Source organism: Grampus griseus (assembly GCF_964374135.1).
Source record: "Grampus griseus genome assembly, chromosome: 20".
NCBI lineage: Eukaryota > Metazoa > Chordata > Mammalia > Artiodactyla > Delphinidae > Grampus > Grampus griseus.
Window position 1 is genome coordinate 30,552,427 of NC_139014.1, and position 16,687 is coordinate 30,569,113.

Genomic DNA, 16,687 nt, shown 5'->3' on the forward strand with positions numbered 1-16,687 from the left:
TCCACCATCCTCTCAGATACATTGCTATAACGCAAAGGGCATTTGCTTTTAGACTGATAGAAAAGCACATTTGCTCTTCCCAGAGCCTCGTGAGCAGGCCGGTAGCAGTGCGGGGAACAGGCAGAGATGCAAACAGCTCTGGTTAAACCTAGGCTTTAAAGCAGGTTGCAAGAAACTGGTGTGTCAGAAGACTTGACAGCACACTGGTTTCTTTCCTGTGAGGCCATGCAATTTGGATGTGGTGCAGCCCTGGACGACCTTTAGGTCACACATGACGACCCCTTGTCCCTATCTGTAAAATGGCTCTGATGGTGGTAGAAGGTAATAATCTGCGGTACTAGATTATCGTGAGGATTAACACAGTGCACGGGAAGCACAGCCCAGCACTCAGTAAATGGCACGTTCTCTGATCGCTAATTGCTGGGGGAGGGAGGGGAGGGCAGGCCTCTGCTTTATGTCTTTATGGAATGGATGTCTGCTGAGGATGTCATTTGAGGACAAGGGTTCTGGTTCTGTAGCTAAAGAAAGGGTCCAGGTCCTTCCAGCCCTGGGGGACTGGGATGCAGCCACCCCCTTCTGCAGAGGTGTCACCATGGTTTGTACCTAGCTTGGTGGTGCCTTTCTCTGGCTCTGATCCGTCCCCCACCCCAACTCATGTCCTTGCATCTCTGGGAGGTTTCAGTGATGGGGAAGGTCAGACTGAACAGGGACTCTTTCTCTCCATTTTCTAGGGATGGAGACTGAGGCCCCCTGGAGGCAAAGCAGGCTGGTTCTGGGACCGCCAGGATCTCCTGCCCCTTCCCCTGACTGTCAGATTTGAGGGCCAGGGCTACCAGCCCCAGCGGGCCTGCAGCCCTCCTTCACTCCCATCTGGGAGTTGGTTTTGCAGGGAACCGGAAAGCTGATTTCTGGGCCAGGGTGTGCCACTTCCAGGTTCTGGTTCTGGCCAGATTTGCTGCAAATCAGGTCAGCCTGACCTCACCCCTCACTACTGATGCACCTGATGCTGTAAAAACCATTCTGGGCACATTTGGGGAAGAGAGAGAGGGACCAGGGCCTCATCTGGCCCTGCTGTCAGCCTAGCGAAGGGAGGGGTTGCAGGGTGGGCCGTGGGAAGGCTGAGGGGGCGGTTAGTGCACGTTAGCGTGTGTGTAGGACAGTCTGGCGGAAGAACACAGCTTCCAAGTTGGGTGAAGAGAGGAGTGGACTGAGTGCCTGGGCTGGGCGGGAGGGTTCAGGAAAATCTAAAGGAAGGGAGCGTGGCCCCTGGCTGTGAGGGCCTGAGGCATCTGTGGCACCCGCCTGTGCAGTGAAGGCTTGGAGGGAGCTGGTGTATGTGGCACAAGCAGACGCATGAGCTGTGTGTCGCTGCGCTGGGGTGCACGCCCACACGGGGACAGGGCGCTGGCCCGGGAGGCCACAATCTGGGTTCAGATCCCAGCTCTGTGGCCACTGAGCTCTGACCTCAGGCAACACACACCATCTGGCAGGGAGAGCATGGGGTTTCTTCCTGAGGGCATGTGTGGGCACGTGGGTACTGGAGTTGAGCAGTGTGGGTGAGGGAGGGCCACAGGTGGGGAGGGATACCTAACCCAGCGGTGGCAGAGGAGGGGCGCGGGGGAGCGAGCAGCCTGCGGTTGGGGAGAGTAGCGCGGGCCTGGTAAGTGGCTCTGAACAGTCCCATCTGCTGTCTGGGCGGGGCGGAATTTCTGATGGTGTCCCGGCTGCCTGCCTGCGAGGGGTGGTGGCCCTCGGGCTGCAGCTGCCTCCTGCTGTTTGAAGCTGGGCCCCTCCCCAAGCCCCTGCTCCCCAGCCCGGGACCTGCATTCCCCAGCTGCTATAGGAAGCACTTCGGAGAAGGGCCCTCTGTGTGCCTGTGCTCCTGCTGCACAGCCCGGAACCCCTCCCTGGGGGCAGGCCCCTGTCAAACCAGCCCAGCCCCCAGCAGCAGCGGCAGCTCCACGCAGGGGTCCCAGAGCACCCCAGCCTGAGGTCCTGGAGGCACCTGAGAAGAGCCTTAATGCTGCATACTCTCCCCACTCAGGGCTGGATTCAAGATCATAACCCCAGGGGCTTCCCTGGTAGCACAGTGGTTAAGAATCCACCTGCCAATGCAGGGGACACGGGTTCGAGCCCTGGTCCAGGAAGATCCCACATGCCGCGGAGCAACTAAGCCCGTGCACCACAACTACTGAGCCTGTGCTCTAGAGCCCGTGCAACAAGAGAAGCCATCCAATGAGAAGCCAGTGCACCACAACAAAGAGTAGCCCCCACTCGCCGCAACTAGAGAAAGCCCACGCGCAGCAACAAAGACCCAACGCAGCCAAAAAAAAAAAAGATCATAACCCCAGGCCTGACTCCTGGGCCAGGCTCTAGACACAGACAGTCTTACTGACGGCTGCCCCGACTGAGAGAACGTGATCCCCCTCAGGAACCTGTCTGAGGACATACAGGTGTCCCTGTTCTACACATGAGGAAACGCACTCAGAGATGTTCCACTCACCCAAGCAGCAGTGATCGGGATGGAAGCCGGGGTTAGCCCTGAGCTCAAGCCCATCCTTAACCGCTGCGCTCCTACCCCAGACACAGCGCCGGTAAAAACCAACTTGTGGTTTCCCCTCCACGGGGAGCTTCCTGGCTAGACCCCGCCCCACTGCGCTGCTCCGGTGGGCCCTCCACACTGTGGTCTGACCCCTGAAACAGCTGTGGCCTCAGCCATCACCTTGCCCACCGGGAATCTCTGTGTACCCTGCAACCCTCCCAGGAGATAGGTGGGGCCCTGGCCCTGAGGCTGAGGCTCTGGCCAGGGAGGGCTTGCCCAGATAGTCCGGGTAGGAGGGATGGAGTTGGGATTCGAAGGATCACAAAAGTTTTAAAGCCCTGGAGGCTCTGTGCTTTTAAGATTTCTTTCTGTCATCATTCAGTTGTTCTTGGTTTGGTTTGACTTGGTTTTTTTAAAATCAGAGAACAGTGTAAGACGGAGGTTGAGAAGAGCATGGACTCTGGGGACAGATTGTTTGCATTCACATTTTGGCTCTGTCACTGACTGTGTGACCCTACGTAAGCTCTTTACACTCTCTGAGTCTTAGTTTCCTCATCTGTAAAATGGGTATAATTGCTTTACTGTGGGGTGGCTTTGATGAGATGATGCATGCCACGTGTTTAGAAAGTGTGTGGCACACAGTATGTGCTCATAGATATTTGCTATGACTATTATTAAAAAGTAATTCATGTCAATTGTAGATAATATGCATATGCAAAGAGAACAGAAAATCACTGGCAGAGCTATCATTTTGATATTCTTTGTAGGTTATCTGCTTATTTTATAATTTTAAAATTAATGAACATGAATCAAAATTTAAAAGGTACCAAAGGATTTACAGAGAAAAGTTTTCTTGATCTGTCTCTTATGACCTAATTCTCCCCAGTGGAAGCCTATAGTATCAGTTTCTTATGAATCCTTTCAGAGCCCTTTCCCTCACCCTCTCCATATGTAGACATACGCATACCCTAATGCACTATAGTATAGAGACTATACTTACTTTTCTGTGCCTTGCATTGTTCCCCTAAGCAATAGGTCTTGGGCATAGAGACATACAGAGATGCCTTATTTTTGTTTACCACTGTATAGTGTTCCATCAAATGTGTTATATGAATTCCATAGAAGTGGAATTCATGGATCAGTGGGTGGGTGCAAAGTGTGTGCTAGTGTGGGGTAAGGGGACAGGAGTTGGGACTTCAGTTCCCAGGACCCTCCTCTGCTCTGAGCACCCCTCCCTAATCTTGGTTCCTTGGCCTGGACTCCCTGGGCATGCTCAGATACTGAATTATGTGGCATCACTGACTGACCACCTGTCCCAGGGGCCCAGAGACATCTCCTGCCCAGACTTCAGGGCTCAGCATCAGACCATGCAGGCCCAGCCTGTGGAGGGGCCTTCAGCTTAACCGCCTGAAGGACATGCCCGGGGAGGGGCAGCTGGCCCCTCTTTCCCGAGGAGCTGGAACTGGGCCAGCAAGAGCTCATGCCTGGAGCCAGCCCAGCTTCACTGCCTGGCACCTGAGCTGCCAGTGCCCTCTTCTCCCAGTTTGGGCCATTGCACTTGGTCCCAGGTACAAACACATTCCTGCCAGCCCAGAGGCGCTCCGCAAGGCTGCAGTCCCTGGGTGGGGCAGCGGGGAGCAGCTTCCCCTCTGTCAACTGAAGTCTGATCTCCTCCCAGGCGCCTGGGTTGAGTGTCTTGGCCGAGCTGGTAACGCTTGTTGATGGAGAGACGGATTGTTGTGGAAATAGTCCCAACCAGTTCAGGTAGAGATGGAAAACAGTTGGTTGCCCAGGCAACTGACAACCTTGGTGGAGTAGAGAAAAGGGATTTGTAAGGAAACTGCCATGGTTCTGTCTTTCCTTCTGGTAGGCTTTGCCTGGACTCCTTCCTCCTCCCTTCTTCCCTGGACATGAGCACCAGGTACCCCCAGCCTCTCCAGGGGCAACTCTGCCCCATTAGGAGTCAATTCAGTTCACAGTTACTGAGTTCTTGCTGTGTGCCTGACTCCGTGCTCAGCCTCGGGAATGCAGAAAGGGGGTCAGGCCTGACGGATTAAGAGTGCCAGGTCTGGAGTCAGATCAGTTTGGCCACTTAGCTGTGTGACCTTGAACAAATTCCTCGACTCCTCTGTGCCTCATTTTTCTATCTATAAAGTGGAAATAGCATTGGTAATATGTACCTCTTAGGGCTGTAGAGAGGATGAAAAGAGTTATTAACAGGCATAAGGGACTTGGAATAGTGGTTGGTACATAAAGAAGCAGGCGATAAGTGTTATGTTATCATTATTGCTATTATTACCGTCATTCTACCAAGATGAGCCGAACAAATGACATGTTATTCATGCCTGAGGAGCTTCATCTTGGATCTTTTCAACTGGAAGGCAGAGCTGACTTCTCAGCCCTTTTACAGCAACCAAGCCCAATGTCTGGGCCTCAGGAACAAAGATGAACAATGGTGTCCTTAGAACTGAAGCTCTGGGGCCAGTCCTTTCATAGGGTAGGGACCTTATTAACTTCCTTTGAAACCTCTTGCCCTAGTCCATACACAACAGCCCCCATCAGCTATAGACCTGCCCACAGAAGTTGAAGCAAGAGAGAGAAAAATTAGGAAAGAAAACATCTTTTTTTGTTTTTTTTCTCGTATAGATTTTTAAAAGATATTACTGGGGTAGGTGGATTTCTTTCCTGCCCCAGCCTTAGATTGGACTAATTGATGGGGGATGGCCCAGAGAGGTAAGTGGCTAACTCAAGGTCACACAGCCGGGCATGGCAGAACTGAGTCTGCCTCTCCCTCTCTTCCTCCTCCTCTTCTCTTAGGTCCAATAAGGCCTCCTTTTCCCAATGGCCGTGCCCGAGGGTCCTCTCTGCCCTTCCTGACACCCCCTTCCCCGGGGGGTGGGCACAGGTGTGGCTGCCCAGCAGCTCCCGGTGCCTCGGGAATGAATGAGGCTGGCTTTGTTGCGGCCCCAGCAGCTGTGGCCGTTTGAGTTTCCATTAAGCCCTTTCCGCGCCTTGGTCTGGAGCAGGAGGCTCAGCATTTAAAGGTCACCGGGCGTTTGAAGCTGCAGTGACATTAATAGCTTGGGAAGAAAACAAGACTGTGCAGGGACCGGAGGACAAGGCGCCTCTGTCAGGGCTGCCCCCGCCCCCCCTCCCCCGCCGGGTGCTCACGCGCATACACACACACTTACACACTCGGACACACACACACACAGACCCTGACAGCCTCTCTCTGTCTCTTGTCCCGCCCTCCTTTCTCCCCTTTTGGGGCCTCTCTAGCTCATAAGCCAAGAAGCTCAGGCAGACATCCCTGTGCCCTGCCCCCATCACGTCTGAGGTGACAATTGGACAAGGATGCAGCTGCCCCAGGCCCAGCGGCTTCTCCATTAACACTGCCATTACCCACTTGAGGTTTCCCCAGGACTTAACCATGGTTACACAAGCATCCCAGGGGTCATATGACCTCATTCTGGCCCTGCTGGCTTTTGCAGCCCAGATTCCTAATGAGACAAAATAAGCCTGGGCCTGGTCTTCTCATACGGGAAATGAAAGGGCTGGCAAGCAGGGTGTATCTTGCTTGCCAGTTCTAATCACTTGGTAGTGACTTGCCCAGAGGGCTGAGTTGAAAAGGCTTCTGAGGCTGTGTGGGTTCCATAGGACAATACCTAGATGGATTAGTGATGTCTGCCAAGGACACAGGATATAAATAAGTGGCGTGTGCGCCTTGTATTTCGCACCTTGGGAATAAATTATTTTGAAACTCTTCCAGTCTTGGATTCTAAGATCCCTGGAGTGGCTGGGTGGCTCCTCTTCCTTTTAGTCAGCCCGAGAGTCGGGGGTGGGGCTGATTTTTGAGTTCTTGGAGAGAAGCTGATCTGTATGCCCTTTCCTGGGAGCAGCTGTGGCCTGAGCCCTGGGACACCACCTAGTGGCCTGGAATGGTAGTGCCATTGGGCTGGGCCCAGATCTTATGCAAGAAGGGACAGCGAGTCCCTCTGCAGGCTGTGATCACAGCAGTTACAGATAGATCACAAGATCCGGTCTGTCCCTGGGAGTTTTTAGAGGAGGGAGCCAGGGGTGTGCAGCGACACAGCTGGCCTCGGGTAGTCACTTCAGAAGAATGGGGGGGGTGTGCAGAAAAGTGTTGGCAACTGGGACCTCTGGCCTCCCAGCCCCATACCTCCTCCTGAGGCCTCCTCTTCTAATCCCCACCTTCTGGGGTTGAGTCCTGGTCCTCCTGGGAGGCAGCAGAGTATCAATTCAGGTGTTGGAGGGGGTCGAGCTCCTGCCCGCTGGAGCTGTCGCTGGCTTGGAAAGAAGACCAACAGACCAGCCTTGTGTGCCAGGGAGGAGGCCCTCAGGCCAGGCGGCAGAGGGCTCAGGCACCTTGACCGTGTCACTGAGCAGCCTTGGCCTTGGTCGCTTCGTCTGTGAAGTGGGGTAATAATGCACACCCTGTATAAATGATAGGTTTGTTGTGAGGACTGAATGAGAATGCAGAGAAGACAGGGCTTTGGAAATGGAGAAAGCACCCCGTCCCCACCGTTGATATGAGCCGGAGAAGGAAGAGAGGGGAAGGGAACCCACAGTTGCTGCACTCCAACTTCTTTCCTTCCCTTCTTTACTCATCCGCCTGATAAGTTACGTTGGAGCTGCTGTTGGACATCCACGTGGAGGCAGCGGGTCGGCTGTGCAAGTGTGGAGTTCAAGGGCGCGTTCCCGGGAGACCTCAGGGCGAGAGACATGTGGGAGCCAATATTCGGCGTGTAGACAGTATCAAAGCTGTGGGACTGGATAAGATCACTCAAGGTTTGAGTATAGCTCAGGAAAAGGGCCAAGACCCGGGCCGGAGGTCGCACCAACCTGTCTCGTTGGGTGCTTCCTATGCTGAGGCACCCGTATAAATTCTATCACAACACCCCTTCCACGTAGGTATGATCCCAACTTTGACAGATGAGGAAGCTGAGGTTCAGAGAAATGAAATAATTTCTCCAAGTCACACAGCCTTACCAGGCACAGGCAGAATGGGAATCCATTCTGGCTCCTGGGCTCTCACATCCCCTATGTGGGCCCTACCTGGCCCTGCAGGAGACTGGCTGGGATGACCTTGGGCAAAGTCGGGAGAATGACTCTCCGACTTGGGCAGCTGGCCCACCTCCCTGGGCCAGGCCGGGAGTGACTCAGGCCTTGGCTGTCTACACACGCTTGGAGGGAAGCTTGGCTGTCTGCCGCCCCTGCCAGGCCTGGATTCCTTTCTGGGGAGGCGGAAGGCCTGGCTCCCTGGGACCTGGGGGAGGACAGGTATGGGGTTTCTGCTTCCCAATCCCCAGGTTGCTAACAACCTGTGAATTCAGGAGAGCCTCTGAGTCTGCCTCCAAGAGGTCTAATGGGCTCAGCAGGTTAGATTCACTTCCTTTTTCAGAAGTCAGGGGTTATCTCCCTCTGTTTCCCTGCCAGTGCCCAGCAGCCAGGGTTCAGAGAGGCGGAGGAGTGATTTCCCCAAGGTCACAGAGCCAGTTCTGGGGCAGAGCCAACAGACCCCCTCCCTGCCCTCCCTCCGCCAGTGCTGTCTGGGTCACATTTCCTCTGCTGGAATGTCAGCCAGGCTGTGCCGTCTCCTGAGCCTTTCTGAGGTTCCTCCGCTCCTAGCCCTGCAAGCCTGACTTGGCATTTTTGCCTCTTAGGAAATGGGTTCCTAATTCTGGCTTCTCTACACACTAGCTGTGTGACTTTGTACAAGTTACCTAACTTCTCTGAACTGGTTTCCACAGCTATAAAGTGGGGACAATAACATCTGTCTCTGGAGTTGTAAAAAAAAAAAGATTAAATGTGAAAGCGCCTGGCACAAGCTTGTACACCTAAGCTGCCTACTTCATTTTTTCATGTGTTTAAAATTTTTTTTCATTTGAGCTGTGCCGGTTGTAGAAGGCAGCCTGGCACGGATGACTCTGACCCTGAGGACAGTCCTTCTCCATGCTCCCAGCCACGCTGGCCAAACCTCAGCCCTGGCCTCAGCCTCTGCACCTGAGCTCAGCGAGGGCTGGGGAGATGGTCCTCTGAGAAGTGGGGGCCCTCACAGCGACCCCTCCTGGTGTTAATTGTAGGCAGCCTGGCTCTGGGAGTCCGTGGGTCCTTGCAGAGTCCTATGAAAATAGCATTTCTCTACACTGAATCCTGTTTCCCATTACTGTTTCTGAGCCGCTTTCTCCTCATCCACAGAAACGCTCTCTGATGGAAAAGTCAAGGCTTTACCGCTCCTGCTCTGTGTCCTGGGCAGCTCCTCTGGTCCTGGGTCTCGGCTCTTCATCTGTAATGTGCAGCAGGCTGTAGCGTTGTCGGCCGTTTTCATGTCGCGGCAGACACACAACGTGCTCTTTTTCAAGGCTTTGCACCTGGGGTAAATGGAAGCAGCTGCTGCAGCCCAGCCTCCCCTGGGGCTGTGAGGATCGGTATCTCCTTCCCGAGGGCTGACAGAATTTCGGGGGGTTGATATCCAGATGCTGGGGAAGGATCGCCTAGAATCCCCCGCCCCATCCACTCCAGGAGCAGCTTGGCTGGATACCAACGGCCCCTGGCTCTCTGCTGGCCTTGTGGGGCAGCGGCGACAACAGTCACGCAGCTAACCACGTTCCAGGCACCGTGCTGAGGATTATCCTGTTTAATTCTCATGGAAGCCCCGTTCGTGTAGGTGAGGGATTGGGCACAGAGAGGACAGGGGACGGGTACCAGGTCCCACAGCTGGAGCGGCAGAGCGGGAGTTGCCGCCTGGGGCTGAATCAGGGCACTTACTTAAATGGTAGGAGGGCAAGAAGGTTTCTTGGGGGCTTCCCGACACTCAGGCCCGGAGCCCAAGGGACCTGTAAAGAGGGCTGTTAATGGGGAAAACGTGGACCCCATCATCTTTCTTCTTCCTCTGTCAGGGGGGGATCAGGTCCCGGCCTCTTTCTCCAAGGGGCTGCCCTTGGCAAAGTGAGAGCCAGGTCCCTCAATCTCTCTTATGAAATTACTCGAGGCGGAGGGCGAAGGTGGTGAAGGTGGCCGACTCCAGACGCGTTAGCACAAGGCACTGACCCCCGTGTGTGACGACACCAGGACAGCAGATTGCAGCCCAGGGCCCGGCTTCTGGGGCCTCCTGGCCCTGAGGCCCTTGTTAGAAGCCTCAGGGCAAGTTTCCAGAACTCAGGACAAAGGTAGACACCAGGGTGGAGCCCCACTTTGGAGGGTGTTTTGGCAGCATCCTCTGACCTTACAGTGTGTCAGGGCGGGTGGAAGGTGTGGGTGAGGGGAGTTGGGGTGTCCAAAGCCAGCTGTGGGAGGCCACGTCACACTTGACTCCCCTCCTGTGTTCATCCTCATAACACGTTTCTTGGACAGATCCTTTGAGGTCTCTCCTCTGGGCTTCCTTGTGCACTGGCTTTGGCCTCTCTGAGCTGTGACTCGCTCGTCTGGGAAGCGATGGGGTGGAGGAGGTTGGATAACAAGTCATACTTCACCCAGTCATCAGAATACTACTCAGGCATTAAAGATCATGAAGGAGATCTCTATGTTCTGACATGAGAAGATGGCTACAATCAATCATTAAGTGGAAAAAAGGAAGTTGCATAGTAGAATTTATGGTCTGATCACATTTCAGTAAAATGAATTCATACTTATGGTAGTATGTGCATAGAAAAATGTATCTGCATGTAGATATTCCAGTGTTAAGAGGTTTTCTCTGGCGGTGGGAGGGGATTATAGTTCTGTAACATCAGTGTCCGGAGGCTGCATGGGGCCCATGTGCTTCTAGTTTCCTGCTCTTGAACACAGCCCGCCTCCCTGGGACTAGGCAGACACCCACCCAGCAAGCCCCAGAGCATAAGCCCCGGACAATTTCCACGTCCCTCGAAGGAGGTGGAGGTTTGAAGGAGATAAGAATCTCAGCATGGTGGCACTGGAAGGCAGTGGGGGACAGTATGAAGCCCCATTTTTACCTGTGAGGGGACTAACCTTTAGGGACAGAAGGAATCAGTGGTAGTGATGTGTCTTCCGGCCTCAGGGTGAGGGAGGGCGCTTCCACTGCACCTTCCACACGGTCTGGTCTGGTCTGGTCTTCCTTTCATCATCAGTTAACTGTGGAGATCATGGCAAGGAAGATCGTGCTGATTGGCTCACACCAGCTCTTCTCTATCATCTGTTAAGATGATGACCCCCAGTACTAGAAAAGGACTTAAGAATATCCTGTGCTGGAACAGTCCCTGAAAATAAAGCTGCCACTTTTCTACACTTAGCAAAATTACCGTACATGCTGGGATAAGCAAGAGAAAGTCAGAACTTGATGTTTTTGGACACATTCAACTCTCAGTTACCTGCACTAGCAGAAGTGCTACCTTGGAAGTGATTTACAGGCCTGGTTCTGAGTGGGCTGCACTGCGTTCTGTTGCAGATTTACTGGAGCTCTGCACAAGTGGATGCCATGATGGTGGGGCCCTGAGGTGAGGGAGCTAAGGAAAGCAGAGACTGGATGGGCTGGAGACCAGAGGGAGAGGACATTGCCTATACAGAGCCCCTCCTGCCCCAGTCAAGTCTCTAGGAGTCCTTGGCAGTGTGTGTAGTGGTTGAGACCAGTGGCTCAGGGGCCATAGTGCTGGGTTCAAATCCCCGCCTCCTGCACTTTCTCAGGTCTGTGCCTCTGCATAAGGGGGATGATAGCACCTACCTCACAGTGGTGTCAGGATGTAAGCCCTTGCTAACTGGTAAAGAGCTGTGGCTGTTTACTGCAGCTGGAGAGAAAGCAGAAAGAAGCTGTTCTCCCGTGGGCTTGGCGGGGGTCGCCGAGTTCGTTGCATTCTGCCCCTGACTCTTGTCTCCCTCGGTTTCAGGTGGGATGGTCCGTGGAGCCGGACCCAGGATGCTCCCGGGGTGTGGATGACCAGCCGCCCAGCCCCGCACGGCCCAGGCCCGGATGCCGCGCCCTTGTCTCCTGACCCGGGGACCCCGCCCGTCGCGGGACTGAGCTTCCAGAAGCCGCCGAGCGAGCGGCGACGGCGCAGGGACCCGGGGGAAGGGGCTCGGCGCCGGCGGGAAACATTTTCCCCCAGCGGCTCGGCAAGATGACCAGCCTGTTCCGCCGGAGCGGCGGGGGCGGCGGCGGGGGCGGCGGCTCGGCGGCGGCGCGCGGGGCTGGGGGCAGCGCGGCCGCCTCGCAGGAGCTCAACAACAGCCGGCCCGCCCGCCAGGTGCGCCGCCTCGAGTTCAACCAGGCCATGGACGACTTCAAGACCATGTTCCCCAACATGGATTACGACATCATCGAGTGCGTGCTGCGTGCCAACAGCGGCGCCGTGGACGCCACCATCGACCAGCTGCTGCAGATGAACCTGGAGGCGGGTGGCGGCAGCGTCTACGAGGACAGCTCGGACTCGGAGGACAGCATCCCCCCGGAGGTAGGGGCACGGCCCCGATAATTCCCAGGAGCTCCAACAACTGTTTGAACCTGTTAGAGGACTTGGGTTATACTCCTGTCTGGGTTCTACCTAGCAAGCAGCCTTATTTCTCCCAGGGAAACGTACCCAAGTCAGCCCGTGGCCTTATTTTATGGGCAAAATTCATGCGGTCACTAAACAAACACTGAGCACTACTCCAGGGCTGTGCCAGGCACGGTACTAGACCCTGGGTCAGGGGTCATCAGAATGAAGGAGCCTGTTCAAAATGTAGACATCTAGCCCCCACCCCAACGTCCCGAACCCCACTTCCGGGCTGGAGCTGTCTGGTCTGTATTTTTTGAACCTCCAGGTACCTGCTAAGGCCAAGTCAGAGTTTCTGTCCCCACAGAGTTCACAGTCCAGAGAGGACTAGAGGCAGGTGTCAGGCAATGGCAGCCCGGAGGGGTGAGTGCTAGGATGGGAGAAATGGAAGCAACAGAGAGGAAGGGATGGCTTCCCAGAGGAAGAGTGAAGAGTGAGGGAAAGGTGTGTGGGCAGAGGGGACAGCTTGTGCAAAGGCTCGGAGGTGAAATAGAGCAGGAATGTTAGGGATCTGGCAGCAGGACCTTCTGTGAGGATCCTAGAGTGCGCAGAGACCAGGAGGCCTTGCGGTTGAGAAGGAGTGTGGTGTGTTCTGGAGCGTAGGGACCCGTGGAGGAGAGCTTGCAAGTTCAGTTCCTCTGACCGAGGCGCGAGCGATACCCAAGCAGTTCCCTCCTCTCTCCAGGAAGGTGGCTGAGGGCGAAGGGACCGCCCCACTGCATCAAGACCCACTTGCTGGGTGTGACCAGGCCTCCTCGGCCCCTCCAAGAGCTCAGTAGATGTCTGAGCCCCTAGTCTCAGCAGGACGTGCAGTGCTGGGTGAAGAAGGGGCACTCAGAGTCTTTCAACAAGAGGGTCACTGCCCACAGGGGCATCTGGGACATGCAGCCATGGATAGGACGGAAGGACCCAGCAGATCGGATTCAGCTCTGCTCTTCACTGAGTCCCAGCCTGGGCCAGGCACCATCCTACATGCTTTAGGTGATCATCTCTTCGAATCTCATAAACTTTGTGAAGTGGCGTTATTATTACCCCCGTTTACAGTGGGAAACCTAGACCCAGATGTGGCCTCAGAGTCCTTCTCAACACAGCCCTGCAGGTGGCTCTTCTCCCTTCATCAGAGGCATCCTGTAGGGCAAAGCCCGCTTGCTCTTCCTCCTCTAGGGCTGCTGCCTGGGAGTTCTCTCTCCGGATGGAGGAGAAGCCCTGTGGGCAACGGCATCTGGCTCATCCCTGTGTCACGCGCAGCACCCGGGACAGTCACTGCACATAGCAGGCACTCGGGGAGTGTTTGTTGAATGAATGAATGTTGCTGCTGTCTTTGCGCAGCTTTCTTTAGTCTCTTTCCCCGGGAGAGCACTCCCTGGCTCTGCCTGGATTAGCCAGTGGAGGGAGTTTTGGAAAAACCAGATCTTCTTTGTGAAAGGGAGGTGTGTGTATGTGTGTGCAGGTACATCCTTTAAGTGTGAGCTGGAAGGAAAGTTCTCTGCAAACGCTGACCCCCTTCCACAGTCTCATTTGTTCTGACAGTCTGGCAGGTAGGATCATATTTCCTTCTCTGTTCATGGCACCCACAGCCCCGTGACCCTCCGCAAAGCTTGCCTGATGCCCTAGATGGGCCTGCACTGTGTGCGCTTCTGTTTTCCCAAGAATCTTGCTTTCCGGATTGAGCCCTTCTCAGCACCCCTCCTTGGCTGTTTCCCCAACCCCCCATCTTTGGAGCTCTGCGTGGGCCCATCGGCAGGCGGTTCCTGAGCCAGCGGAAAGTGCTGCGGAAAATTTATGAGCAGCAGCTGGGATGACAATAACTGCTGACTGAAAAAGCCCCCTCTCTGGGGGCTGATGGATGGTGGGCTGGCCCGAGGGGTATCCTTGCCACAGAGAAGTATCTCCTGTCAGATAAATGGCCCAGACCTTGGCCCCCAGAGCACCTGGCAGGCACCCATCACCCACATGGAGTTAAGCCAGGAAGCCACAGAACCAAAACCTTCCGCACCTTTAGAGCCAGAACAGCCTCGCGGTGGCTGGTGGGGGAGGGGGAACAGCCTCACGGTGGCTGGTGGGGGAGGGGGAACAGCCTCACGGTGGCTGGTGGGGGCGGGGCGGGGGCGGGGCGGGGGCGGAGTCCAGAGCCATGGCTGGGGTTACTTCTCCCTGGAGACTGGGGATCAGCCTTTCCGGAGCGTGCCTGGCCTGCTGTCTGCCTCCTTGGCGTTTCCTCATTCTGCTCCAGGAGCCTCTGATGAGCGTCTGGCTCTTGTAGCCCCAGGAGGCCGCGCTGAGGCAGGAGCGGCTGAGAGGGGAGGAAGCCCCCCTGCGCGGCTGTGGAGGCCCGATCTCTCTGAGCCCGAGGGGGGGCTGCTATGGGCCCCAGTCAGAGGAACCCCAAGCGGCTTCCTTCTGGGAGCAATTCCTACTGAGGCTTCCCCTCCTCGCCCATCTCACCGGCTTCGGGGGGACAGTCCAAGCCAGCCACTGAGTGGGAGGTGCTCGGCCTACAAGCCCCAGCGTGGAACCCTGTCCCTTAGAGCACTTGTGTGCCGGGCACTGGAGGTTGTGCAAGTGTGTGTCAGTGAGCAGGGCTGGAGTTGACAGTGTTCTCTCTTTTTCTTGTGGAAATTTGGGGTAAGGAGAGCAGTGGCCCGAAAAGCAGCTGCATTCTTCTTTCTCTGCAAAAGCATCTGTTTAAGTACTTTCTGCCTCAAAGGAAAGAACGTTAGTGCATTCCAGAGCAGGAGGCCTCCTTGGGTCAGGCTGGCTGTACGTGTACAAAGCGTGGCAGTGTGTGTGTGTGTGTGTGTGTGTGTGTGTGCGCGCGCGTACGTGCGCGCTCACTCACCCACCTGCCCACCCGCCGTGGTGTCCCTTTGAGACTGGGTGCCTGGGCATGGCTGGGCTCGGGCAGAGATGTGCAGAGGCATCTTAGCAGTGATTTCTGCAAATTCACTTGGGGTTCAAATTTTGGGCCAATTGACAGCCTCTGAGCCCTTCCCACATTCTTTGGTCTTGGAGGAGATGGGCACAGAGCTGGAGAGGACGGCGCGGGGGTGGGGTTGTGTGACCTGGGCTCTCCAGGTTGATGGCTTCTTCCTGCTCCAGACTCCTTTGCAGAAGGGTTCAGGTCAGTCCATATGGCAGGAAGCCTGGCCCTTGCCCAGCCTTGGCTTCTCCTGCCCCTTTCTTTGGCTCCTGGATGAGGAGAGGAGGCCAAGAAAGAGCCTGGGCTCTCCCTTTGCTGCTATCTCCCTGAGAATCCAACCTGGGTGTGCAGGCGTTGTGTCTGAAGGAGGCACTCTTGCTGTAGGGACCACATCTAAGTTAAAGACTCAGTTGTAGAAACAGTGTGTGGCTCTTGCCATGTTAATCGGTCAGCCTGGGCCTCAGTTTCCTCATCTGTAAAATGGGGGTAATGACCCACAGCCTACTTTGCCCAGTTGTTTGAGCTTCAGGTGACATAATCGATGTGGAAGTACTTTGAGAGAGGGTAGGAATGATGTTAAAGTTATTTACCAAAAGTAACACAGGGACAGAAGAGTCCACGAGCCACAAATATGCAGCTCGGTGAAGTTTCATCAGCACCTGGATCAAGAAATATCAACAGAGCCTGGAATCCCCCTTGTGACCCTTCTCAGCCTTCCCCACCCCCAGAGGTCACACTGCTCCAACTGCAATCCCTGTAAATTTGTTTTGCCCGTTTTTTACCTCCACGTGTTTATTTATTTATTTGGTTGCGCCGGGTCTTAGTCACGACAGGCAGGCTCCTTAGTTGCGGCTCGCCGGCTCCTTAGTCGCGGCTCGCCGGCTCCTTAGTCGCAGCTCGCCGGCTCCTTAGTTGTTGCCTGCGAGCTCTTAGTTGTGGCATGCATGTGGGATCTAGATCAAACCCAGGCCCCCTGCACTGGGAGCGCGGAGTCCTGACCACGGTGCCACCAGGGAAGCCCCATGTTTTGCCTGGTTTTGAACCTTACCTGTATGGCTAATGCTGCATGGAGCTTCCCTCTGGGGAGAAGAGCTTTCACGTCTGCTGTGTATGTTGGAATCGTGGGCTCAGAAGTAGCCCATGTGCTGAGCGTTAGTACAGGAAGCCAAACGATTTTGCAGAGTGCTGGTTATATCACTTTACACTCCCACTATCAGCAGCAGAGTTCCCTTACTACACATCCTCGCCCACACTTGATTCTGTCTAAATGTTATTTAAATTCAAGGAAGGATTGTTAATATTTCTTTCTTTGTCGTCTCTGATACAGATTTTGGAAAGGACCTTGGAACCTGATAGCTCTGACGAGGAACCCCCGCCTGTGTACTCCCCTCCAGCCTACCACATGCATATGTTCGACAGGCCTTACCCTCTGGCTCCCCCCACTCCACCTCCCCGGTAAGAATCCATCTCCTCTCAGAACACAAGGCAATGGGGAAGGGGATCAGGGTTTGGGATTGAGTACAAACACAGAGGGAAACTTGACTGGACCCTTCGGTATACTGTTCCACCAGGAACAGGCTTCTACTGCAGCAAGAGGCATTTTAGCTGGATACCAAAGAGGACTTTCAAACTGTAAGGATTGCAAGAGCAGACATCCACTAAATTCCTACTCCAGACTAGATGCTATGCTGAACACTGGACAGGACATAGAGATAAACGATG

The 16,687-nt window shown here is 55.0% G+C and overlaps 1 protein-coding gene across 2 annotated transcripts in view; it reads left to right on the plus strand.

Annotated features, from left to right (window-relative positions):
• The window catches only part of CUEDC1 (CUE domain containing 1), a 76,674-nt gene that overhangs the window by 44,335 nt on the left and 15,652 nt on the right, over positions 1 to 16,687 (plus strand). For both annotated transcript variants that reach the window (XM_082678314.1, XM_082678315.1), the window contains 2 exons: positions 11,401 to 11,964; positions 16,293 to 16,420. In XM_082678314.1, coding sequence (XP_082534440.1) covers positions 11,632 to 11,964; positions 16,293 to 16,420 — 461 coding nt within the window. In that variant the 5' untranslated portion in view covers positions 11,401 to 11,631. The remainder of the gene's footprint in view (positions 1 to 11,400; positions 11,965 to 16,292; positions 16,421 to 16,687) is intronic.